Below are 25,674 nucleotides of genomic sequence, written 5' to 3'. Positions count from 1 at the left end.
TGTGTATCATTTACTGGAGTTGATGGTGAAGAGACCCAGGTGCCACAGCCATTCTTAGAGCAGACAAATATATTTTAGCTTTTTCATGCAGCAGCATGTCCTTGCTGCAGAGGTCATGAGTTGTGCAAATATCTGCTCCTGGGGGGTAAACTACAGTTCAATTAATGTGAAACAATTTATTTGTCTGTACATAACTTTGAGAGCACAGTTTAATTTTCTTTAATTGCTCTTAGTTTTAGAGGGGGAGAAAGCAATCCTCTTCATGTTGTAAAAAGAAAAATTATGTGCATTTTTTTGTCACATCAGCGTTGGATCTTTACCCAGTCTTTACTTAGGCTGTCACCTAAATTAGGGGAAAATTGCCCAAGCAAAGCATAAGTTTACTGTCATAAAGAAGTTCAGGTAGGAGAAAACACACCTATTTCAGATACTTGCACTGAAAATTCAAGAACTAAGTCTAACGCTAAGTATTGCATCTCTTCAGATAATTTTTGGGAAGTTGATCTTTTTAGCTGTGAGTTGTGAGTAGTGTTATAACCTTATAGTAGGTTATAACATAGTTGTTCCTTGAGCATGAGTGCTGGTTAGAAAGCTTGAGGAGGCTGAGTTAGAACTTGATTTTTGTCACTTAGATGTATTCTCTGTGCACCTGAACATTTTAATGTTGCAGAAAGTAAACTGATGAGAAGATTTTGGGATGAAAAATGGTTAACATTTGTTTCTGTAGCTGTTCATTCTGACAAATAAAGTTCAGAAGTAGTTGCAACTTTCTGTTCAGATAGTTCTGCTTAAGTGATAACTACTTTAATATAATAGTGGTGTATTTGGGTTTAAGCATTCTCTTTGGAGGTGGCCAAATAAATAATTTTTGGTAGGCAGGGAAACTTGGAGTAAGTTTTGGATGTTGCAGCTGCTTTACTCAATTGTGGTTCCTATGGTTAGAGTTTGCTGTGGTTAAAAATGTGCTGCTCAACTTGCTTTGCTTGGCTGTTTAGTAAAGGGCTTTTAACCAGTGTGTCCTGGCTGTTGTGGCAGCGTGGGCCTTACTTGAAGGATTTTGTTACTCCTATTATTATTATTATTACTATGCAGTTACTTAAATTACCTGATTTTTACCCTTTTCCTAAGCTTGCTGCTGGCATGCGTGAAACAGTCAGATTAGGAACTGGAAAGTTGTTGGGTTATTTGCATTATTTTTTAAAAAATCTGTTCTTGTAGTGTTGCCATGAAGATTTTTTTTGCCTTTTCTTTTATACCCCTGTTATACCTTTTTTACAACTTCTATATTCTTAGTGCTTTTTGCCTACATTCCTGGCCTTGTTTGTTCAGCCAGGAGACTCAACATCTCAGAAGCTTCGTAGCTGGGGATCAGTGTGCCCCAGACCCCAAAGTCCCCTCCAGAACATATTCTGTAAACTGAGATAGAACCATCCAGGGGAAGGCTCCTTGGGGAGGGGCTCACTCGAGCCTCTCATTGGGGAATCTTTGATAGATGTGCTAATTAGTAACACCTATAATGTTGTACCAGATCTTTTGGGGTGTGCATTGCTGTGTGCATTGAGGTGCACTTGACCTGGACGTGTGCACCTAAGGATCCTTAAAATAAATACCAAGGTAAAATCCCTTTTCCCCTTCTAACCATGTTTGACTCTTGATTTTAAGACCAGGAAAAGGCATCAGTAGTGCAGCAGATCTTGAAAGATGCTCAGTGTTGACCAAAGTCTCAGCAGCTTTGTGCTCCCTTCCTCATGGCAGGAGGGACCCCATGGGCAGGGCTGGTTCTCCTTCCCACAGGTCCCTGCTTGCTTCCCACTCTCTTCCCTTCCAGTTTTGGCTTTGCCCTCACCAGCAAGCCATCCTGGTGGGTAAGAGGGAATATGTAAATATGGATTTTGGAGAAGTTGTGCTGGTTAGGTGCATGGCTGGCCAGAAACTGATAAAAATAAATGCAGTGTGCTGTCACAGCCACGGATGAGAAGAGCACAGGGCAGCATCTCCTCAGGAGTGCTTTAAGGCTGGTCCTTTTGCCATTCCAGCCTTCTCTAGGGAAATACGGTGGGACATATCTATGTGGGTTTGGTTTTTATTTTAGTTCTCATTTTAAAATTTGTATCTCTGTTCAAGCAGTGCAACACTCCTGCAGCAGGAAGGGCAGCTGCACAGGTTAGGCACAAGGCTTGGAAATCACATCACTAGCAGCACATCAGAGTTGTGCAAAGTGGGAAAAACTCAGACTCATGAAATGGGATTTCCCATGAATGGCTCGGGTTTCTGACTTAGCTGGTTGTGTAAACAGCAAATAACTAAGTCTGGGCAGAAGTGGCAGCTTCAAGCAGTGGGGTTAATCATGTATAATCATGCAGGGAGATGGTATCTGCCCTCTCTTTGAAGATTTCTTGCCATTTTATCTTTTTTTCAGTAGGCGGGGAGCAGGTTGCTTGACACAAGTTACTGTTGTCAGCTTTTAGTGTGGTTGCATCAATCTGAAAATCTTTTCCATGTAACCAAACCATTTCTTTTTACGTGTTTATTCTCAGTCATACAGACAGAAATTGCTGTGTACTGGATTTCAAGGATACTAATATCTTCACTGTTCTGTGCAACAGGTAACTGCTTGGTCTGATCTACAAAACGTTTCAGTATCACAGTCATTTAAGGCTGAAGACCAGATCATTGTTCACTCAGATGTATGTGCAGATTGTAGCATCAACTGAGTTAGTTTCTTTGTTGGGTAAGAAGTCCAAATGCCAGGTGTTGAGATGGGTCAGGGGCTCAGGGGCCTGATTACAACCTGTTGCATAGACTTTATAATAATCTGTGGAAGAGAAATGAGATACTTGGGCATATCTGGCTTCAGCAAGAATATCTTGGTACCATTATACAGGAAACCAGTACCAAGAGAGTCTTAGCAGCTATTTGGATTTTCCCATGACAGGGAGTAGAAATTCTCTGTGTGTTCCATTGTGTGTATCATCTCTCAGTGTAAATGTTACGTGTGAGCAATTAATGTTTTATACTTGTTTTCAACACATCAAACCACTAAGTAGGTGCTTGAAATCTCTCTAGATGTTTGTAGTAAAAGCTGGGTACAGGTACAGAGCTCTGCAGCACAAACCCCTGGGGTTCTGTGTGCCAGCTGTAGAGCTGATGGTATTTGGGTGCAGCTTTCACTGACAATCTGTTGTAGTCTGATCTACGTACAAAATTTGAGTTGTATTTATGAACAATTTAACAGCTCTGGACAAGCCTGAGTAACTGTTGTGATTAGTATTTGGTTTATTATGGATGAGTAATGGAGCTGATTACCTGTTTTTGTTCCTCTCTCACAAGCTGTGTGGATGCAGGGAGCATAGATCTTTCTAGCAAGTTGAAGGGATCAAATTGATCATGAATAGTCAGAGTATTCAGAGTATAAATTGCTTTGTGATATGCTGGGGGGGAAGTTTTCTAGCTGTCAAGAGAGGGCATTAGAGTTTGGATGAGGAATGCAGGAGAGACAGAGGTACCAATTCCTGTGGGATATCTGAGGATCAATAACCAAGGTATTGGTTACATGTGAAGCTCCTCTCTATGTAAGCCATAACTTGCAGTGGAAGCAGCATTTGAAGGGCAGTTTGCACGTGGTTCTTGTCTGAGCACACTGGGGACTGCAGACAATGGTGTGAGGATGGTGTGACGGAGGCTGGCACGGCCGTTCCCAGTGCAAGTGTGAATGCCCACTTGTCTCCTGTGCTCCTGCCAGCCGGCTTCGGGCCTGGCCCACGGGACAAAGTCAGCTCAGTTACCTCTCTTGTTCTTTTCAGAAGCTTATTTGAGAAATTAAATTGAGAGATATGAAGGAGGCTGATGGTTATCAGGAAACTTTTTTGTCACATTCTGTTTTGCTTCTTAAAATGTAGCCACAGTGCATGGCTGGCAGCTTCTTGGAAGCTGCTTTTTCACTATTGTCCCCCCAAAATATTGGCCGTGATTTCATGACATAGATGAAGAAAGGGAGCATTATACTTAAGAATGTTAAATGTTAAAACCTGATGAAACAGCAGTTCAGAGTATTTCTTTCTTTTAACGTTTCTGTCTTGTTTGGTTTACAGCAGTAGTACTTCACATCAAGTAAGGACATCCATTTGGTTCTTTAAGTGGAGTGTTCTTCCCTGGTTGCTGAAATAAATCTTCATACTGCTCTCAGTGTAGTTATTTTTACTCTGTTAAACTGACTATAGATCTCTCTTTTCCTTGTCATTATAGAAAACCTAGAATAAACTCTCAGTTGGTGGCACAACAAGTTGCTCAGCAATATGCAACCCCACCACCACCGAAGAAGGAGAAGAAGGAGAAAGTGGAAAAACAAGACAAAGAAAAACCTGACAAAGAGAAGGAAATTAGTCCAAGTGTTACAAAGAAGAACACTAACAAGAAGACTAAGTAAGTGTGAAGGATGCACTATTAAATGGGATGTGATTTCAGTAGCGCTGTGCATTGGTTAATTGTGCAGTTAAACCAACATCGTAATCTCCCTCTTCCCTCCAATTCTCACAGACCAAAGTCAGATATTGTGAAAGATCCTCCTAGTGAAGCAAACAGCATACAGTCTGGGAATACTACAACAAAGACCAGCGACTCAAATCACACTTCAAGGTAATTCTAGACTGAAGCTCAGCCTGTGGTATCTGAGAACTGTGTTAAAAAGCAAACACTTCTTTTTTTGATGTATGATCTCTTGAACACTGCTAGTGAGGACAGATTCAGGCTTTGGAAATATTAATTCTGTTGTCCATTCAGTTTTCATTTGTCTGCTAAAATAATTGTATTGTCAGTTGGGTAGTAATGCTGTTGGCTGTAAACGCAGTGGGGGAAAAACATTAACCAGCAATCATATCAAATTCTTATCATTGCTCGATAGCAGTAACAAAGGTTACTTTTTTACTTCCTTATCCGTAATTGAGTCACTGTAATTGTCAAGATAATTTTCCAAGTATACAGGAACTAAGTATACATGAACAGATTTGCTGGGATCTTGGTATCAACAAAAAGCACAAATGGCTGGTTTGGTATTTGTCAAAGTTTGAAATGAGCGTATGGAGAGAGGTTTATTCCTAGTCTTGCCTATACTGTTCTTCCATTTAAATCAAAAATTCAGCATCACAAAACAGTTTTTATATTATTGAACTTGAGAGCTACAAGAGGCAGAACTGAACTGGGTGCTTTGCCTGTGTGGGCTGTATAAGAATTGTGTCTCTCTTTAAAATGTGCTGTAATAAGTGTTTTGTAGTGAAGTCACGTGAACTGAGGCAGTATTAGCTGCAAACACATGTAAAGCACATGGGAAATATGGTTGGCACTTCAGTTGGCATTCAAGTTGGCAAGGTGTGACTGCAGAAAACTCTGTTCTTGGAAGTTTTTAAATAATAGCATGAAAATCTTTAGTAAGAGGGAATGTGATTTGCACAGTAACCCACTGGAATGTAATGAGGGCAGTGTGAAATCTGCTGTGCTACAAGGCTGAGCTGTTTCCAGGGACTGCTGTTAACTCTTCCTCAGCCCCCAAAGAGTGAAGTGTCCATTCCTGATTTGATTACAGAGAGGCAGCTTCATTGCAGTTACTCTTTTCTTGTCCTGTTCTTCTTCAAATTGTGCTTATTTTGAGACTTAGGATGCAGGAGACTTGAGGCACTTGACTAATGACATAATATTTAATTGAGAGATTACATCAAATAATTGTTTTTACTCATTAAAGGAGTCACTCTGTCTACTGCAAAGTCTTTTAGTCCGTGTTTCGTGGCAAGCTTTTGTCAGGCCTAATTAAGCCTTAATAGTATCAGGTCTAGCTGGATATTTTTAAAGGATACCTCATCTCCTTTACTACTTAAACTGTCTTTTTAAGTGTTTCGTTGCATGGAACTTTTCTGGCAATTCAGTGTTCTCAGGAGTGCTGTCAAGAGTCTTTTTCTGATTTTTACAGAATTACAAGGTTTTTTCATGCCCAGATTGCTTAACAGTTGTTTTGGGTTTTTTTGTAAATTGTCTTCTAGGGCTCTCTGGGTTTGTAAGAAATCCTGTTTAAACTTCTTGGATACCATGCCTGTTGCTGACAAAATATCTTGGTTTATTCCATGCCTTCCTGTGTACTTTCAGATTGAATGTTTTGAAACACTTCACTTATTTGGCCATAAACCTTTTTCGCTATAAACATGAAGCATCAGGGTGTTTAATTTTGCAAAATAACATGAGTGGGCCAATCCCTTTGCCTTCTATAAGAAGCAAAAATGGTATGCATGTATTGAAGAGATTGGTGTTTTCCATCTGTGTTTAATCAGCTCTGTATACAGGGGAAACCCTGAAAGCCTCGTGGAGAAATGGTCAGAAGGCTCAGTTCTGAAACTGACAATGTGAATGTTTCTGAGTGGGGCTGTGGGGAAATCCTGCACCTCAGCCCTGCTTCCCACAGCCCTTCCATGTTACTTTGTCATGGCATTTAAAGATGCATGGGCAGTTCCATTTTTTCTTTCTTTTTTTTAAAGCTAATTACAGCTCTGAGAGCTGCCTTTTAACAAGCAATAGCCAGAGTTCACGTCAAACCCTGTAGGAAGGTGGAGGCAGCAGGCTCTGTTCCGGTATCTGGGCCAGTATTTTGGCTCTTTCTGAGTACAAGAGGAAACAAATGACCAAGGCAAATTACAGGAAGGACTGGGTTTCCTAGAGGAACTCGGGGCTCAGGGAGGAAAATACGTCCTCGTACTACGCTTCCGGGAACGCCGGTGGCCGTGCGGGGGATCTGCCGAGACGGTACCGGAGCGCCGGCGGAAACCCCAAAACCTGCTGAGCCAGCTGGCCTTTCTTGTAAGCCACAATCGAGGTGGCATCATCTCATCTCACCCGTGGTTACGTGTGCAGCTTGGCAGCTCCTGTGCGTGTGTCTGTGCAGCGTGGGCGCGTCTCCCTGCCCCGGCAATCCAGAGCACGGCTCCGGGCTTGGAAAGGCTGATCCCGGAGCAAAGGGGCTGCTGCAAGTAGGAGTTTTACTGAGTGTTAGCCTAGTACAGCAGTGTTTTGGTTTTTGTTTGTATTTTCTGTCTATTAAAAATGCTTTTCCTGTGGTACTTGTTAAAATTGCAGCAGCCTCCTAGATTAGATAAGAAAATACTATTTTTGGTGCGGTAACTTCATTTTTGGTGAGGAAGTTTGCAGAAATACAATTGTTCTATTTTGAAAGCTGTACATCTGTCCTCAATGCATTTTTCTGTTCTGCCTGGTTCTGGAATACCACTTGGATAACTGCTACTTAAGGACTTTCTCCTTGTTAACTTACCACTGCAAGCCATTGAGTGTTCATGGGGGATAGAAAATGAGCTTAATTCCGTCCTTTTCTGTTTTACTGCACTAGCCTTGTGTGCTGCAAGTGAGGAGGAGAAAAGGCAGAGTGGTTTAAAAGCTGGAGCTTGATCCCAAAGTAAACTAACCTTCCCTCCATCCCTCTCAATAAGGCAGCTCTCAGCAAGCTACTTTTCACTGATGTATAAAGACTCTCCTTTTTAATTTCCCTATTGGGAATATTCTGCTGCTTAAGCCTGACCCTTAATTAGGAGCAAAAGCTGTAAATTACAGCAGTCGCTGCAGCTGACTTGGAATTTGCTGGTAGCTGGAGGAGTGTCCAAGGCTTGTTGAAGCAGAGCTTTGGACCAGCCTGTGAAATGTGCTTGAATGTCAGCTTCCTAGAGCTTCGACCCTTATTAGCTACATTACTAATTGAATGATAGCACAGCATGCAAATTACCAGGATAATCCTGAGTAATAAATACCAGTGGGTTCTTTTCGGGTGGTTTGTATTTTTTTTCCCCCTTTTCTTTCTCCCCTAACCAAAAGCTCTGGCTGCAAAAAATACCGTTGTACATTCTGGATTTTATTTACAATAGCCTCGATTCCAGAGGGAGCATTTTGAGCTATTTTATCCATAGGCTGATTGGGCATCTGATTTGTATAAGCTCAAAGCAGCTGAAAGAGAAGCCAAGTTGTCCCAGTGCCTGTGTTGTTTGCAGCTGCAGAGTTCCAACATGGGAATGAAAGAGCCGTGGCCGAATGCTTTCATGTGGTTTTGTATTGCAGAGTCACAGCCTTGTCTCATAACATCAGGGCACATGATGAGATGGTGAATTTAGATAAGAGAACTCTTTCATCTGCCCCTTGGGGAGGAGATCCTTCCCTCTGTCTGGCTTCTCTCCGCTTGGCTCTGCTGTGGTGTCCTCCTTTCTGGCAGGGTTGGATTAGGGAGAAGCCTGCAAGAGACTCCCTGTGCAGAGCTCTGTGAGACAGGTTGTTCTCTGGGGCTGAGTGTGCTCTGCAGCCCTCAGAGGCACAGGGAGCCTGGCTGGTACAGGGAGCAGGTCACACCTTCATCCTCTGCTCTGCAGCACTCACTGCCTGCCTGGGTTCTCCTCCCAGCCACTGCCATCTGCGCAAGCGAGGGGTGCAAGTCACACCGAGTTTGTTTTCAAATGCTTTTCCTAATAAACTGTCCCTTTTTCATTTATTTTTATCCTTTTAATAAATGTCTTCTCATTCATTTTAGACCCAGACTGAAAAATGTGGACAGAAGTACCGCACAGCAGCTGGCAGTCACAGTGGGAAATGTCACAGTAATTATCACAGACTTTAAAGAAAAGACTCGCTCTTCATCCACGTCGTCTTCTACAGTGACCTCCAGTGCAGGATCAGAACAACAGAATCAGAGCAGCTCGGGCTCTGAGAGCACAGACAAGGGCTCGTCCCGTTCCTCCACGCCCAAGGGGGACATGTCGGCAGTCAACGACGAATCTTTCTGAAAAATTGCACATGGAGTTGTGGAAACTATGAATCAGGGTATGAAATTCAAACACTCCACCTGCCCACGCTGTTCAAATCCTGGAGAGCCTCTTCTGTGCTTGAACACACTTTCTTGGACATCGACCTCTTACTGATGCAACCAGGATGATTTCTGCTTGCCGTGGGCACCTGGCCACCAAGGAATTTCTCACCCTAGCGATTACTCTTGACACTTTTATGTATTCCATTGTTTTATATGATTTTCCTAACAATCATTTATAATTGGATGTGCTCCTGAATCTACTTTTTTATAATATCTGCTGTGCACAATTTTCCATGAACATGACAACTTTTTGTTTTGGGGTAGGGAGCGGGTGGGGTGGGAAGGGGGCTTTATTTATTGCATTCACAAACTCCATCCTCTTTCAACATATCCTTTTTAAGTTCAGTTCTTCTTCCAGTTATACTGTGTACTATCAGTTTTGATATAAATTATATATAAATATATATATAAATAAATATATATAAAGGGTTATTTGAAACCAATACATGGAAACGCTGGTGCTTGAAACACTGTGAAGTGATAAAACAAATTAATTGAACAGTTCAAGATCTGGGACAGTCCCCTTCTGTGAAAGTACTGAAACTGAAATGGAACTGGTCTTAGGTGAAAAGTGTTCCTGAAGGTTTGAACCTGGATGGGACCTGTTCTCTCTATTGTTCCTTCCCCATTTCTTCCCTAAGCAATGGCTAAGGTGCACTGGACACGGTTTTGATTGTTACAGCTTGGGCTCTGAGATGAGAGAGGATTGCTCCAGGTAGCTGGTGTTTCTCCTGGGGTCGCTCAGGTTGGTGATGTGCAGCTCCATGCCCAGCTGGAGCGGACGCATTCCCAACCAGACTGCTGCTGTTACACCACGGATCCGTGTGTTCCGGAACGTGAGCACGGCTGTGTCATGCACAGCCAGTCCCACACGTGTTGGTCTTGTTAATGAATTCCAGCCAGCAGCCTCAGTGCCCGAGGTAGCTAGAACTGGAGTGGTTGCTGTGGGTTGAAGGCAGCAGGGAGCCTGGGGGCAATCCTGAGTTCAGGAACCGAGCTGGTGCTCGCTCTAGCCATGTGTGGGTTGGTGCTTGTCAGCCCTGTTCCGTCTGTCCCATCCATGCTGTTGGGGTGGCTCTTATCCGTGAAGTCCATCTGTATCCCAGGAGTGGTTTCTGAACAGCATCTTGTCCAGTGATGGGCTTGTCAGCATTTGGACACTTCTGAGTCTCCTGCTGTGGGAGCAAAAGTAGGGAAAAGTTTTCATGCTGGCAAGTGAGCGACGTGTGGCTCATGCTCATGACCAGCATCTCCTTCATTCTTACTCTAAAGTTCTCCAGACTATAATTTCTTTTCCTGACCTCTTAGTGTTGCTTTACAGTTTACCTTCCATGCATTATCCTGCTAAAACACTCAGCTGAAGAGGTGAAACAAACTTTTTTTAAAAAGCAAAACAAACCCCAAACCTCTTTGGCTTTTCATCTTTTTTTAGTGGCCCCAGGGTGCTTTGCAGTAATTTCAGGCACAGAGGCTGTGGCTTCATCTGACATCAACTGCATAACTTTTGGGCATGATGAAAGAGGGCCACATTTTGACAACTTTGTGCCTGCTTGTTATATTGTGAATTATTTGCTTGGCAAGAGAAATTTCTCTTTGTGGAGGCAACTGATTTAAGATTTCTTTTAAAATCAGTGTGGTTTTGAGTAGCAGACATAGGTTCCTTTCACACTGGTGACAGAAATGTGTGAGTAAGGGATCTGGTAGAGCCCCTGCTTGAAGGCACGTGCAGTGGCAGTGCCTTGGCAGCAGTGGTTTTATTCTGAATATGTTAACGTGGGCACCCCAACTTAATTCTGCTTATATTTGCAGTATAGCCTGTCTTTTGTAAGCATTTTTAAAAGTATTAAAGAACCAAAGGAAAACAGATGCTTCCTATGAGCATCAAGACAATTTATTATACATAGTTTTAAATACTATGAATATCTCAATCCACATTTTAACATTAGTGGGATATTGCAAAGACATTCCTTTTCCAGTTTTTACTATTCCTTTAAGGGTCTCAGGGAGGGTAAACTGGTCAGCCATATTTATTTATTTTACTGAAATGTATTGGAATAATTTTTTAAGAGAGATTTTTTGAAGATGCCCCTGAACTTGTATATTTTGCACTGCTTTATAAATGATCCATTATCAATTAGGCTTGCGTGCATCTCGGCCATGATCCAGCCAGGAGGGTGAGTGAGTGGCAGGTCCTGCTGGCCTCAGCAGGGCTCAATCTGGTGCTTCAAGTCAAACCACGTGCTCACCTTCTTTGTTGGATCTGGGAATTTGTGCAAAAAAAGAAAAAAAAAAAAAAGCATTGTGTGTACCAGGAAATTGCTTGTTTTTCAAGTGAAACTAGACCTGTCGATCAGTTAAAAAGCTTTAACGCCGTACCCAGCTACTCGTGGTACAGTCGGTAACATCTGTCCCTTTGGCGTGCCTCCTCGATGAAGTAGCTTGCTATAAACAAATGGGAAAATTTCTTTGGAACAAGTGACCTGTAATTCTGCATTCAGTTAGGAAGTGCTAGCTAAGCATTGAACCCCCCAGCCTCATCCGTAGCTGTTGCGTTGTGGGTTTGAAGGACAGCGTTTGCTTTCACACTTAATTTCCGCAATCAGCGTCCCTGCGGCACCGCGGGCAGGGTTCCCTCCACGCCGTGGCCGGAGGCCAGCCCGCCCTTGGTGGGAAAGGTGTTCCAGAACCAAACCAAGCAAACACTAGTGTAGTGAAGGACCAGATTCCTGGGGTTCAGTGACACAGAACGCAGGTAAGTGAAGCACAGTGTTACGATGGCGAAGTTTCGACTCTTACACAGACACACACACACACACAGACACCGACACAGCTTGCCTGACTCGCTCAGTTGACGTAGTTCTGCAAAGGAAAGGTGACAGCGTTTTACACCACCAGGCTATTTATTTGAATTGGAACTTTGCTTCAAATTGGACAGATCGAAAATTTGGCAGCAGCTTCTGTGAGTTTATTTCCACTGAGATGTTTTCACCTGCCTTACCAAGATCATTCTCAGTCTACTTTTTTAAGCTCTACCATAAACTTAAATTATTGAAAATTTATTAATTGCTGACTATTATATAATAACCTTTGCTTGTATGTAACCGAATGGTTTTAAGAGCCAACATTTAGAGTATGACAATGGAGCTGAACAGTTTTTAATGCGCAAGCAGTTCTGTTCTTGTGTATGACTTGTAACCTTAATTTACTGTGTAAAGATGGTTACATTATTTCCTTAGCTTTGTTTGTTGGAGACAAATATAGAATGCTTGTTTAAGTATGTCAAAACATAATCTTATCTTGTGGATTTTTATGTTAATGTATTATACGAGCTCTATTTTTCATTTGCCCAGAAAGACAGCTTGTATAACGCTTCTGAAAGTTTTTCCGCTCTGTAAAGTCTTTAGAGCTGACAGTCCTGTTAGGTTTGTTTTAATCTTCATGCTAAAGTGTCAATGGTGGTTTTGTGAACTGGTCAGAAATTCACAGGTCTTAAATGTTTTTGGGAAATTTATATTGGACACTGCTCTTTGTCTAGCAAATAAAAGATGTTAATATATTCCTGTTACTGGCATGTGCACGACTGTTATTAGAAGCCACTTTATCATTTTCCTGCTTTAAATAGAAATGTCTATTTATGAATTCTGCTTGTAGTTTTTTCACAAATAAAATAGTAAAATTTAATTAAATCTGAAAGCTCTCTTTTTTGGGAGATGCCAGTATTCAGAAAAGGTGGAGAGTCCTGTTTTTGGAGCAGCTCCTCAGTGTGTACAGCTCATTCCTGAGCACCCACTTCTGCAAATACAGGTTGTGCCCATGGAAAACCTCAGTCAAGCGAGTAAATCCTGTTTGTTCCCTGGGACTCACGACATGGGGAGACTTTGTGGCAGATGTGTCTGCAGAATTTGGGTTTCAGGTCCCTGGAAATAATAGTTTTTTCCCTTTCTGTAGCTGCAGGAATGGTGAGGCTTACTGCAGAGGGTTTAGTGAGAGCCCCTGGGAGTTCCTTTGCCTGTCTTGTGCTAACGAAGTCCCAGGAGTAAATTTAATAAAATGTAATTGAGAGTCTAATTGTATTTTTATAGCATGAAAATACTGGTATTTTGCAAGCAGTGTTTTGGTCCTCTGCCTAGGAAACAAGGTGATGTGAATTACTGTGCTCTTTCTAGTTCTTTTTCCCCTCCGCCACCCGAGATAGGAGATGTGTGATGTAACTCTTCAAATATGAAGTTGAAGTTTGAAAACAAAGCAGTGGATAAAATGCCAAGGGGACAGAATCTTTTTCCTGGGAATGGGAGGGCAGTTCCTAAACGAAAAGGCATTTGGATACTTTTATGTACGCTGGGGGAAGTGTGTATTACAAATAGAGGTTGCTTTAGAAATCCCCATGTGCAAACAGACGCTTGAATGCTTTTAACCTCAGTTGGAAGCAATTCAGGTGCCTTTGTGCCAAGAATAAGAAGAAACAGGAAAGGTAGTGGTTGTTCTACAGACCCGAGAAGCACTTCTTTGGCACGCTGAGGACTGAGCAGAGGAACAGTCCTTGCCTTGAAGAGCGTACAGTCCCTTTCCTCAGCTGTGACCAGCCAAAGGTGCCAGAGCCGCTGCAGGGGCAAAGTGTACGAGCTGCAGGGAGAGGAGGCGACGGCCTCATCTTCATCACCTTGATGCTTGAATGTGAAGGCAAAGACTTGGATGGAGCCAGCAAAAGACTTCCATGTCGGTGTTGTCTCCCTCAGAGCCTGCCCAGTCACCCCTTTGCTGGGATTTCAGGTGACTGCTCTGGAAATTCCTTGCCTTGGAGACACGTGAGCCAAGGGCCACCTCCAATGCTGGAGCTGCAGTTGCCCCTGCTGCTGGCTGTCCTTGTATGAAGATGATGCAGTGCTGCACTCGTGGGTTTGTGGATCCCTCCAAGATGTAGGTGTTCAGCTTCAGGCTGGTGTCTTGCCTGGCAGCAGGCTGGATGGATTCCTACAGCCCTACTTGGTTGTTTAAAGGTAAACCTGAGTCTACTTGCTATAAAGACAGCAGAGCTGTGAAACTTCACATGTGATTCACAAACTGACTAGGCTAAAAAAAAATCCAAAACAAACAGATCTGGAGAACCAGCAGAATCTGGAAGGAAGAGGGAGACTGGCTGCATTTTGTAATACCTGGATGCCCTTGTGGCTTTTGTAGTTGTTACAAGGAGAGGGAAATGTCAGGTCTTTCTGCCTGCCTTTCCCTCAGCTGTTCCTTGAATATTTACGTGCCTAAGTGTTGCTTGTCTTTGCTCCTCCTGTCAGCAGACACAGCGAGGCTTTTTTGCTGTTTTCCCCTTACGATGACTGATTGCTTGGTATTTGTATGGAGCCTTTTTCCAGACAGGGTTGGGGGTGATGCTGATTCCAGCTGAACCCATCTAATAGGAAGACACTAGAAAGTTCAGCCGTGTTTTCTCATTGTTTATTCTCAGCAGAGAAAAACCTGCATGCAGAGATCACCAATAACATCAAAGGCTGTTTCAGAAATTCCTAATCAAGGCACTTCACACCACTGCAATTATCCCACTTGCAAAACTCCCCCATGGCAGAGCATGGAAGGCTGTGACAGCGAAGAGCACTCTATGCCTAACTCAGGTCTGCAGTTAGTACTGATATTAAAGATAAAGATCCTGCCTTCCTGCAGCCAGTGCTGCACATCTCAGCACTCACCTCCTGGAGGTGAGCACCCTGTTGCTCCTCAGACAGGGATCGCTCCTTGCACAGCAGGAACTGATCTGACAGCCCCGGCTGCGCAGGAAACTCGGAAGGCACGAGCCAGTTGTGCTTCCTAGATGAGGAATCAAGAAACAAATACTCCCTTGTTCTCCTCTGTCTTCATACCATAAAAAAGGGAAAAAAAATAAGATATTGCTCTCCACCATGGCTATTTATTATTCCCAGGATACTGGAGATTTCATTACTTTCTAACATTCTTAATTTTTTCCAACTTCTTTTCTTTCATCATTAGGAGTTGTCAAAAATGTTCTGACATCCTTAAGAGGCTGTTCCACTTCCCCCCTTCTCCAAAACCATTCTGAGAAGGATTGAAAACTGCACAGTGGCAACTAGAGAGTCCCAGTGTGAGAATCCCTGCTGTTCCACATCCCTGCCTTGGCAATCCTCCCTTCCTCCTGCCAGCAGGTGAGGCAGAGGGATCCAAAGCTGATATTCCCTTAAATACTGTGACATTCTCAGTGTAATACACACTTGATAACAGCCCATCCAAAGCTTTTTAGGAAGCTTTTTAATTGGCCACAGCTCCAGGAGCTGGACAGAGTTTGAGGAGGGAGATCTGAAGTGTTTAAACTGTTCCAAGCTGCTCTCAATGGTTGAAAAAAACAAGTTTGGGAGCTGAATTTGGGTACAAAATATCGCTGTGAGCAGGAGGAAACTGGAATGCTGTAGGAACAGCACGTAGTGGCCCAGGTAAACAGAATGGGAACAGATAAAGCTGATTTTTGTTCCTCCTCATGCTGGGCTGTCTGATTCATGTTGCCCAGGAGGTTTGGTGTGGAGCTGGCAGGAGGAGTTTTCCATGTTTGGGTGTGTATTTTAGGAGGGATTAAAGCTCACAGTAGAGAAGCAGAACCACTGGAATTTTAATTCTGCTTTCACCCAGGAATTGATACCTATCTAATACATGCAATCTATCATCTTAAATATAGATGGGATATTTTCACGTAGGTTGTATTCTATGGGACAGACTAAAGGTGCAGTGAAGTTTAAAAGCACAACTTGTCAAAAGCTGTCTCTGATAGGGCTTTACTCTTTTTTTGACTCTCTCGAAGAATCACCAGGATAAGCCAAGAATAAACAGGGCCAACAATCCCTCCCACCCCTTTTGGGTGATTATAACTGTCTTACTCTTCAAGTTGGCTTCCACAGCAAGCAGGCTGTCTCTGTTCATATGCTTTACTTCCCTATGGGGTTTATAAAAATAAGATGAAGAAAGGGCAGGAAAAAAGTAGCTTTCCATTAAATTAATTTCTTTCTGATCCAAGAAAGACAAAATCATGGAGCAGCAGAAGGAACTGGTTAGGCCTCAAGGCTGATGCTACTCTCTGGGTGGGTTCATTTATTTATACATCCAGATTTCTTTCAAAGGTTTGAAGAGATGTCCATGAGCCTTGAGCCTTCCAATGACTTTGGAAGAGGCTCCATGGAGCCTGGATGGAGAAGCTGCCCCGCAGCTGGGGGTAGCCCAGTGGGTGCCTCTGCCCAGGAGCAAATGACTCATGCCTTTCAACCTTTCTCACATGCACATGTCACTTTCCTTCATTCCCAGCAAGGAGAATCCTCTGAAATCTCAAAATCTCTCTGCTCAGCCTTTGTGAGACGTTGAGGCTTTGGCTGAGGCTTAGGGCTGCATCCAGGCTTTAACAGACTTGATAGCAGAGCCTGCGGAAGCCCGGCAGCATCCCCGCATGCCCAGGATTTGTGCTGGCTACCAGGAGACAGGGGATGGAAATGTATTTAGCTGCTCCTATTGTTCTCCTTATTCAACCCAAGTTTTGTGGGTGTGAAGTTAAGGGAGGAAAATGTGGACTGGAGTTACGGAAACGTTCCCTTGGAAAAGGAATATGGTGATTCCTGGGGGCGGGATTGTTGCGGCAGCGCGGGATGTGATGGCTGTGTGACAGCCTCTGACAGGGATCGAACTGGGAGTCGCTGTGGTACAATGGCACGGGGAAAAATGAGTGATGGGAGCCTCCCCTGACTGCAGAGCTCCCGAATTGTGATGACACTCAGAGGAGGAGAAATCCTGGCGGGGGGCGGGGGAGGCTGACAGGGGTGCCAGGTTTTGCGAATCGCGTGCGGGCTGGTGTCTCTGACTCAGCCCTGGCTGCTGTCTGTGTTGGCTGCCTCCACCTTCCCACCCAGCCCAGGAGGGTCTGCCATCCCCCCTGCCACCCCGCTGGCCTTCGCAGGGTCTGCCATCCTCCTGCCATCCTCCCCTCTGGCCTTGGCAGGAGGAGCCAGGCTGCCGGAGCAGCAGGAGGGCAGCCTGCATTCAGCTCCTCCGTGCTGCTGTGCTGCTCCAGCAATCCTGGAGCAGGCTTGGGGAGATGGCCCTGCTGGACACCCCTCACCCCTCAGCTTTGTCAGCCCTTGCACTCGTTTTCTGCACCAGTTTATCTTACCACGCAGGACCAGCTCTGCTTTGGGTCCTAGTGGACCCATCTATCCTCTGCAAGTCCTATTAGAGGTGCCAATCGTCATTTTCCTCCTGTGCCAACTTATAAATCCCACAGATTTATACATCCAAAGTCCTCATCAATCAAAAGATTAAGTCAAAGGCGACGAGTTAAAACAAGTGGGAGGTGACTCCATTGAGAGCAGTGCCGAGCCAGTGCTCACTCCTGCAGAGCGGGTGATCCGCTGAGCTGGGTGCTGTGGGTTCACCCTGCTCTCTCTGCCAGCCAGAGAGCTTAACCAGTGAAGAAAAGGGTTTTATCCGAAGGATTTAATTGGAGTGGTCCCTTTCCTCCCCACATCCATACACTGTCTGAGGAGCAGGAGCTGGATGGAGCAGGATGTGAAGCTCTCAGACCCCCGGTCTCTTGGCTGGAACCAGAAGCCAAACCACCATCCTTCCTCGTTTGGGGAGGAGCCTGCACTGAGTCACTGGAGTTACTCCTGCTGATGTGTCGAGTGTTGTATATCACACACGGCTGGGAGTGACTCTCCGTGCAGGAAGGGAGTTTGTGCCTTGTCCTGCTGGACACTGGGAGATGTTTTTCCCAACAGCAGATCAGCAGTTTATTTGCAGTAGGTTAATAACTCTCCTGGTGTGTAACAGGTTCTCCTTCATGTTGGGTTTGCCAGAAGGGGGTTGGCATTCCCGAAAGCTGGGGTGGTGGAGTGGATCTCAAACAGCACAGAAATCCAGTGATGCTTTTCTGTTTTCTCACCTTTATCTAGCACTAACAATACCCTCAACATCTGGTAAATGGTGGAGATTTTTTTACTTTATCTCTGCATCTGGATTATTTCCAGGCAAAGATGGGGGTAATCTGTTCCTGCAGGGACAGGGACTTGGGAGCCCAGAGCTGGTGACAAGGGAAGCGGAGGGTGAGCAGGGAATGCTACCTCTCTGCTCCAGTCATCCCTGGGTTGCCATGTGTGTTTGAGCCTTGAGATGCTCCTGCTGCAGCTTTCACAAGCTCTCTCTTGAGATTTTGGCCAGTGCAAGTAATTCCACTTGGGAGTCTTAAAACTGCTGTCTGGGGAGGCAGAGCTCAGCCTGCAGCTCTCTGTGCATATATCCTTGCTATTCCATGGATTAAAAAAAAATAATAAAATAAACAGTGGTGCTCTTACCTCAGGCTATCCATTAGGAGTGTGATTTAGTGCAGGGAGGGCTATAAAAGCAGTTGATAAATCTTCTGTGCAGCACAAAAAATCTCTTGCGGGAGGAGAAAGGGCCCTGGATAACGGAGCAGGGAGGGAACAGCCCTTTCCCCCCTGTCTAATTAGGCTGTCCAGGAGAAGTTAATATAAAATAATAGATCTGGAAAGCCCAAATCTTCACAGCCTTAGGAAGGACTTCATCCCCCTAAATTACGAGGCTAAGACCTCATTCAACAATGCTTTGAAGGAGATCAACTGGCAGCGCTATTCACGGCGGCTCCGGGCGCGGGCGCGGGCGCTGCGTGATTGCAGCATCTTCTGAAGAGAAGAGCTCGCTCCTGTTCCCGTTGAATGCTACTATTTTTATCCTCCTTAATTTCTAGAAGGTATTTCCAAGTGGGAAGCAGAGCAGAGAATAGCAGATCTTAACTCTGCTCCGTGTAACAATTTCTGTAAAAAAGGAGGGTGAAATGTTTGAAATAGCTTGTACCTATTTTTGGTACCACCAGTGTGGTAGCAAAGCACCTGGAGGGTGATGGGGCATCCTGAGGGTGATTGGCCACTGGATGGGGGGGTTCACTGCTGGCCCTGTCTCCCACGGTGTTCACAGGCTCCTGACTTTGCTTGGAGCCAGAGGTACCTGGGGACGTCTTGGAAGGGCCATGGGGAAGGGTGGGGGTGGCAGGGGGGAAAGGGGGTGTCTGTGGTTGACTGTATCCCCCTCCCAGCCCAAGGGACCCCTCCTGTCTCACCCCTCCTGGGCCCCCCTAGCCTTTGGAGTGTGGTGGGGAGAGCTTTGATCCTTTCCCATATGGGAGGCAGAAGAGCAGAGGGACTTAATTAGATGCAGTTACCTTACCCACCGCAGAGCAGCCAGGCCTGTTGGCATAAGGTCAAAGAGGAAATCCAGGGCCCACCAGGGCCAAACTGGAGAAGTTATGGGGGATGCCTTGGACCTTGTGCTCTTTCCTGTTGAGCTGTAAAAGGCTCAGCATCATGGAAAGGCCAGAGAGCTCAGGACTGACCATCACTGACCCCTGGATCACTGTTGGAGCTGTGGGGTGAGGGGAGTGCTTTGGGAAGAGGACAACATGGGATGGATCCTGGCTGGAAAGCACAGCCTGGGACTGAGCGTTGTGCACGGAGGCAAATAGGGACAGTGATCTGCGAGTCCTCGTTTCAGTGTGTGACCTTGGCCGTGCAGTTTTGGATGTGTAACGGGGCTTTTATCTTGTGATTACTCCCTTCTGCAGCCACAGCTTTTGCTTCTCTACATGCCCAGGTTCTCTGAAGCTGCTGAGCACAATGCTGGCACACACAGCTCTTGTGCTGGGCAGAAGCATCCTGCTTCACTTGAACATGAAATATAAATCAGAGATCAAGTGAATTATTGTGCCATGCTGCTGCTCAGGCAATAGGGAGTCTTTAAATCAATCAGGCCCCAAATAAATAAATAAACGTGCAGCAGACATGCTGGAGTGCATGTCTGATTCCTATCAGAGGCAGTAATTCAAGGCAGATGCTTGCAGTTCTCTGCTTCCCGCTCTGCTTTACCTGGGCTGTTGAAGTCACAGGAGACAGAAAGCAAATTTTTTTCTAAGCTTTCATTATTGTTGCCAAAGAAACCGTTTCATTTGGTTGCCACGTGTGCAGCAAATCTGGTTCAATCCATCTGGATGGTGGCGGATGAAGGAGAAGGGCTTTGGGGAGGGAAGTCTGCAGAGTGCAGCCACCTCAGTGCACTGTGATCCTGGGGATGAGGCTGGGAGCTGCAGGAGGGACAGTGGGTGCTGCTCCTTGCAGAGGCTGGAAGGGTCCCACTGCAAGGGTTTGACCTGCACGAGCATCCTCTCGGCAGCGTGGACACCTGGGTGAGCTGAGGCTGAAGGACTCATCCCTCGGAAACCCTCCAGACATAGCCCCAGGGAGCAGCACCGCCGGCTGTGAGCACCTGGCTGGAAGGTCCTTCCACCCTCAGGCATGAAGATGTCACTGGTTTTCGTTTTACCTCACACTGGCACTCGGGAGAGAAACGTTTGAAGCGTTTGATCTTTCTGGGCTGCCGTTTCCCTCCCGCAGGCACTGGGCTCGGGAGCAGAGCTCCCTGGGGTTCTGAGTCTGCCAGGCACCATCCTGCTGCCTCCTGGCTGGCACCATCCTGCTCCCTCCGTGCTGGTCAGCCTGGGCAGGAGCATGGAGGGTGCTCTGGGTGACTGTCCCCATCGCTGCCCAGCCCTGGGGATGGTTCCAACACCAGCAGTGAATGTGGGCAGCTGAGCTTCTGCTGGAGGGGACCAGCGTGACACGAGCTGTGCTAGCCAGGGAGGGCAGCGGCTGTGAGGTGGGTGTGCTGCCCCAGGAACGTGGCACTGGGGGCTTAGTCCCTTTTCCAGGGCAGTTTTTGTCACATGCAGATGGTCCTGGGCTGCTCTCACCAGCTCCTGAGGCTGGTGCATTTGGATTTCATTGGAACTTTGCTTACAGCTGCAGCCTCTGCCTTTGTGCATGCCCAGTTCTGGTGCTTTATAAAGGTAAACCAGCCCTGACACTGGCGGGAGGCTGCTGGCACAGCAGGGCTTTCCCCTGCACTGTCTGGTCTGTCCTGAGCAGACCTGGCAGAATCAGTCCAAGGTGATGATATTTCACTAAGTCAGGGCCTCTTCTCCCTCGAGTTTCTCCAGGAGAGTGTTGAAAGTGAACCTTGGCCCAGTGGAGCTGACATGTGCCTGACACCTTGTGATAAAAGATAAAGCAGTTGCAACACTGGGGATTCAGCCTGGATTTCTGAAGATTTATCCCCAGGGGAGAGCCGAACTGATGCATGGGTAAGGTTTTTTCCTCCTAAAACTCCACTTGTAACCCCAAAAGAATAAAGGTCAATCAGTTAAACCCACTCAGCACATAATCCTGTGCCCTTCTGAGTTAGCACAGTCTGTGTAAGAACAAGGCTTGCTGATGCACGTAGTCATGCTGGATAGAACACACTGTGTACCCTATAGCAGGTTCACCCCTCACCTCTGAGTGTCATTTTTGGTGTGTTCCTCCGCCAGCAGCTCATCCCAGCCCTGGACAGCAGTGTAAATCCTTCTTTGCAAATCATTGACCCAATAGGTCATAAAAGTTCCTTTATGGCCTGTCAAGACAAGCGAGGTTCTTTACGTGCACCCTAAGTCAGCACAGTAAAACTTTTATGGTGTTTTCAATAACAAGAGCTACTGCACATGAACAGCAACTAATTTTTAAAGCCTTGATATTTCAGCTGAGATGAGGTTTTTTCCTCTCCTCTGTTGGAAAAACACTTAGATCAGTGTGCTCAGCAGCCAGTGCCTGGAGCTGACCCCTCTGCCTGACATGGTGCTCCAACTTCCACAGTTACTGAGCACCCCTGGAAAGAAACCTCTGCAGACCAGGCTGCTCTTCTGGTAACATCTGTGTGGGTGGGGGAGCTCAGCTTCAGATTCCCAGGTGCCCTTGGGAAGCAGGAATCCCTAATCCCAGCCACTGCTGCACCCAAGGGTTTAGTGTGGAGATATCCCAAGGGAGGGGGGCAAGGAGCGCAGAGGGGCACACGCCATCCTGGGACACCTTCGTCAGGGAATAACAGGGTTTATTCAGAGTGCTCGGCCTGCTGCTTGTTACAGTCATGATTTTGGTCCTCTAAGGTTGCTGCTGTGGCCATGTGTGACTGCCCCACCCCAGGGTCCAGCCTGAGCAGAGATGATGGGACTCGCTGACATGGACAAGGGAATTGCTTTTTTGTGGTGTGTTGTTGCATTTTGTTTGTTTGTTTGTTTGTTTGTTCTTCTAAGAGAATAACATTCTTTTCTCAGCTCTGTCAGGCCTGAGCTGTCCTGGCTCTGCATTTGACCTGAGATGTCCTCAAACAAGGAGTGATGGATGCTGTCCCTGTGCCCTTTAACTACTTGGCTGGAATGACTGTGCCCTAAATTCACACTGCAGCAGCCAGGGGTTGTTACTTCTTTCTTCTTCACTGGAGCCTCAGCCAATTCATTGCTTTTCTTCACTCCTATGCCCCCAGTTACAGCCTTTGCCTCTTTGGACTTAGGCTTGCTTGAAGCTGTGCTGCACCGTGACCCCAGTGTGGGGCCCACACATGCCCCAGATCCCGTCAGATTGCAGGGTTGTGGGGTCTGTGGTCCCATGCCAGCAGTGGGGTCCCTGCTGGCTGGAGCCTCAGCCCTCAGTGCTGTTCCTGCACAACGAGCAGATGAGCTCCAGGCACTAGGGTGGGAATCGATTCTGGGACAGTTGGTGCTGATTTCCCAGCCCTGACAGAAGCAGGGACCAGAAGGCGAGAGAGGCCTCACTCTTGGGGTTTGGTTTGGATTGATTTTACCACATTTTCACAGATAATCTCTCTGGGTTTGCTTTCTTTATCTTTTTAAAAAATCCTCCTTTTAAGAAACATGCAAACATAGGGAAACCCTTCCTCTTTCAGGTCTGTCCCTGGACAAAGAACATGGGATAGTTCAGGGACTGAGGGTGCTGCATCCCAGCCCAGATCAGGATCTGTGGTCTGGGATGGAGGGGGTGCTCCTGCTCCTGGTCACAGCTATGGGTGGATGTGTGTCTCAGCTGGGCCTCCAGCAGGGCTGGAGCCGGTGGAGCCACTCCAGTTCTGTGCAGGATTTGGTTTTTTTCCCCATGTCAGGAACCACAGTGATGCTGGAGCAGCAGCACAGCAAAGGCTGGGAATGCTCAGGGGAGCTTCAGGGAGGAACTGTTGCTGTCGATCTGTTAATTAAGATTAATGTGCTAGCTGATAAGGATGACTCTGCGCCAATTGCTATTACGAGCCAAGATCCTGCAAGGCAGCAAGCAGCACATCCCTGCTTCCTCAGCAGTTGGAGCCTCTGCCTTGCAGCCCGAGGTTCGGGGCAGAACGCGGGATCTCCACAGCTCCCCAAATGCTTGAGGGCCCCTGGGGTCACTTGCTCTGCTGGTGGGATGCTCGAGAGCTTGGTCTTGTGCTCTCTTGGCAAAGGAACAGTTTTAGCTTTCCAGAGGGTGTTAAGGCAGAGCTTTGCATCCTCTCCTCCCAGGCATCAGTGTTAAAATTTCTCCACCCAAGAAGTGCATGAAATGAGGGACGTCATTGAAAAAGATCTGTGTGCAAATATGCTTTTTTACCCTCTCAGGTGGGATTTCTGAGGAAGCTGGATGTGCCTGGTACAGTAGGATGTGATGAATTAGGACTTGGATTGTCTTTGTCACAGCTGTCAGTGCAGGATTTTGGAGCAGAGGCTGCTTGCTGAGCATCACAGCACCCTGTCCCATCCTGAGAAGAACCTGCTGAATCAACACCTTCACAGTCCCTGAGGGGACCCAAAAAGCCAGCAGAGTCACTGGAACTGGAACAGCTGCAGGTGAGCATGTGCTCAAGGTTTCAGAGCATCACAGCTTGTCAAGGAGCTCATTTTAATGTCCTTTACCCACTTCTTTGCCTTAATAACCTCCTCACTCCCTTGGTTTCTGTGTCTGGTACCAGCTGCATTTAAGGACAAAATTTGTGTAACCAACATCATTAAAGCAAACAGGTTTGCCATACCCTCAAAGTTCACCTTTTTGGATAGCATCATTTTATTAGTGAAAGGCAGAAGTGGAAGGAGTTCTCCCTGAATCCCAGATGAATCTCCCCCTGCTCGGTCCCCTCCTGTCTTCTCCCCTTCCCGCCCTGAGCGCTCCTGCAGCCACTTTCATTTCCCTGCTGCTCCCCACACAGGCCTCAGGCACCAGTCCTGATGAGTACGTGTAATTAACCTGTGACACATCCCAGTGCCTGCCAGCAGCGTGGGGGACAGTGGCCGTCCTGCCCTGCTGCCCTGGGATGTAGCACTGCTGCGGCCAGGCGAGGACCAGCGCCGGCTGTTTGGGGCATCACCTCAGGTCATGGGCAGTATCTGCTGTCATGCAGAACAAAGATTTTGCTGAAATAACACTGCCCCAGGGGAGGAAATGCCATTTTCCCTGCCAGAAAAGAAATTCACCTTACATCAAAGGGGGAAGCTAATTTTTTTTTTTGAAGTTAGGAGTGGGATATGATTTTGAATCCTCTGTTGTCCTAAAATTTGTTTTTCCTTACAGGCACTGCTCGATGGCCTCACCAGCATCCCCTTTCCACCCTGTTCCTGAGCTCCATCAGCTTCAAAGTTGAGCCAAAGTCTTTTTGCCCTGAGAGTCTGGAGTCAGCCCAAAGATGCCCAAGTCACATTTGCAGAAGGAGATAACCTTATCACTGCACCCTGCACCCATCTGTAACTCCTGTGACTGTCAGCTCCCTGCAGACAGGGAATCTCCTAGCAACCTTGCACTGGCTCTTTGGATGCAGCCTAATTCAGTTTCTGGTCATCCAGAACAAAACCTCATGAAGGCATCTGGCAAACAGAGCGACAGACAGGCTGTGGTGGGGTGCTGGAGCATCTGGCACGATGATTATTTCAGCAAAATCTCTGCTTGCGGTTGATTTTGAGGTTTTTATGGTAAGCCTGAGTATAACATTCAGGTGAGGGCTCTGCAGCATCCTGCTGAGTGCTGGGTACCACTTATCTGAGCTGAGTGCTCCAAGGAATGATCCTGGTGCTCCTGCTCCTCGCTCTTTCATCCTTGTTTCCTGGTAAAAGGAGTGAGAGAATGTGCTGATGGTTGTGATGGCAGCAAAAAAAGAGGAAAGAGAGGAGGAGTGAGGAAAAGAGTGGCATTTCTCTAGCCTAGGGGAACAACATATCCAGCTCAAAATATTTGAAAAATTTGGCAGTCTTCCACTGCCAGTAGATTTTTTTGCAAATTGCAGCAGTGGAAGGATTTTAGCCACATCTGCTCTCATGTCTGTAGGTGACTCAGTGATGCCCAGTAATATGCTTGGCACTGGGAGCTGCTTTAGTGGAAAGTTTGAGCACCGCTGTCTCATAGTGCCAAGTTCTGACTTGGCAGGATGGGTTATGGAACCCGAATTCCAGCATTAACTGGCTGGTGAGCATTTGGCTCTGGGATCTGAGGACTGGTCTTTACCCGTGCTTCCCATGCAGAATCCATACAGGCAAAGCAGTAAGTCTTTCTGAAATAAATTAAATGCTGATGCTCATTTAGAAAGGATTTATAGGAGGCAGTGTGCAGCTCCAGCTGGCAGTGCAGGAATGGAAAACGGAGCGTGAGGCAGGGATGGGGGCAGGAGCGGGGGCTCAGGGTCACGCCGTAGCCCTCGTGGCAGCTGCTGTGGCTGGAGGGTGGCTCTGTGCCCACACCCTGTGGGGACACAGCTGTCCCATCCCACAGGTCAGCGTGTTCCTGTTAATGATGCCCAGCATCACCCAGGTCCCTGGGAACTGCCTGGAGTTGAGAGGGACTTCGAGTGCTCAGTCTGGGGATGTAAAAAATTTAAGT

The 25,674-nt window shown here is 46.3% G+C and overlaps 1 protein-coding gene across 1 annotated transcript in view; it reads left to right on the top strand.

Annotated features, from left to right (window-relative positions):
* RYBP (RING1 and YY1 binding protein) overlaps nucleotides 1-12,580 on the top strand; it is a 41,935-nt gene extending 29,355 nt beyond the window's left edge. The window contains 3 exon segments of the mRNA XM_008643614.2: nucleotides 4,246-4,422; nucleotides 4,537-4,635; nucleotides 8,564-12,580. Coding sequence (XP_008641836.2) covers nucleotides 4,246-4,422; nucleotides 4,537-4,635; nucleotides 8,564-8,816 — 529 coding nt within the window. The 3' untranslated portion in view covers nucleotides 8,817-12,580.
* The last annotated feature ends 13,094 nt before the right edge of the window (nucleotides 12,581-25,674 follow it).

The sequence above is a fragment of the Corvus brachyrhynchos genome, unplaced genomic scaffold (genome assembly GCF_000691975.1).
Source record: "Corvus brachyrhynchos isolate BGI_N302 unplaced genomic scaffold, ASM69197v1 scaffold91, whole genome shotgun sequence".
Lineage (NCBI taxonomy): Eukaryota > Metazoa > Chordata > Aves > Passeriformes > Corvidae > Corvus > Corvus brachyrhynchos.
Note: the sequence above shows the minus strand (reverse complement) of the source record. Positions and strands in the feature narration are given on the sequence as shown.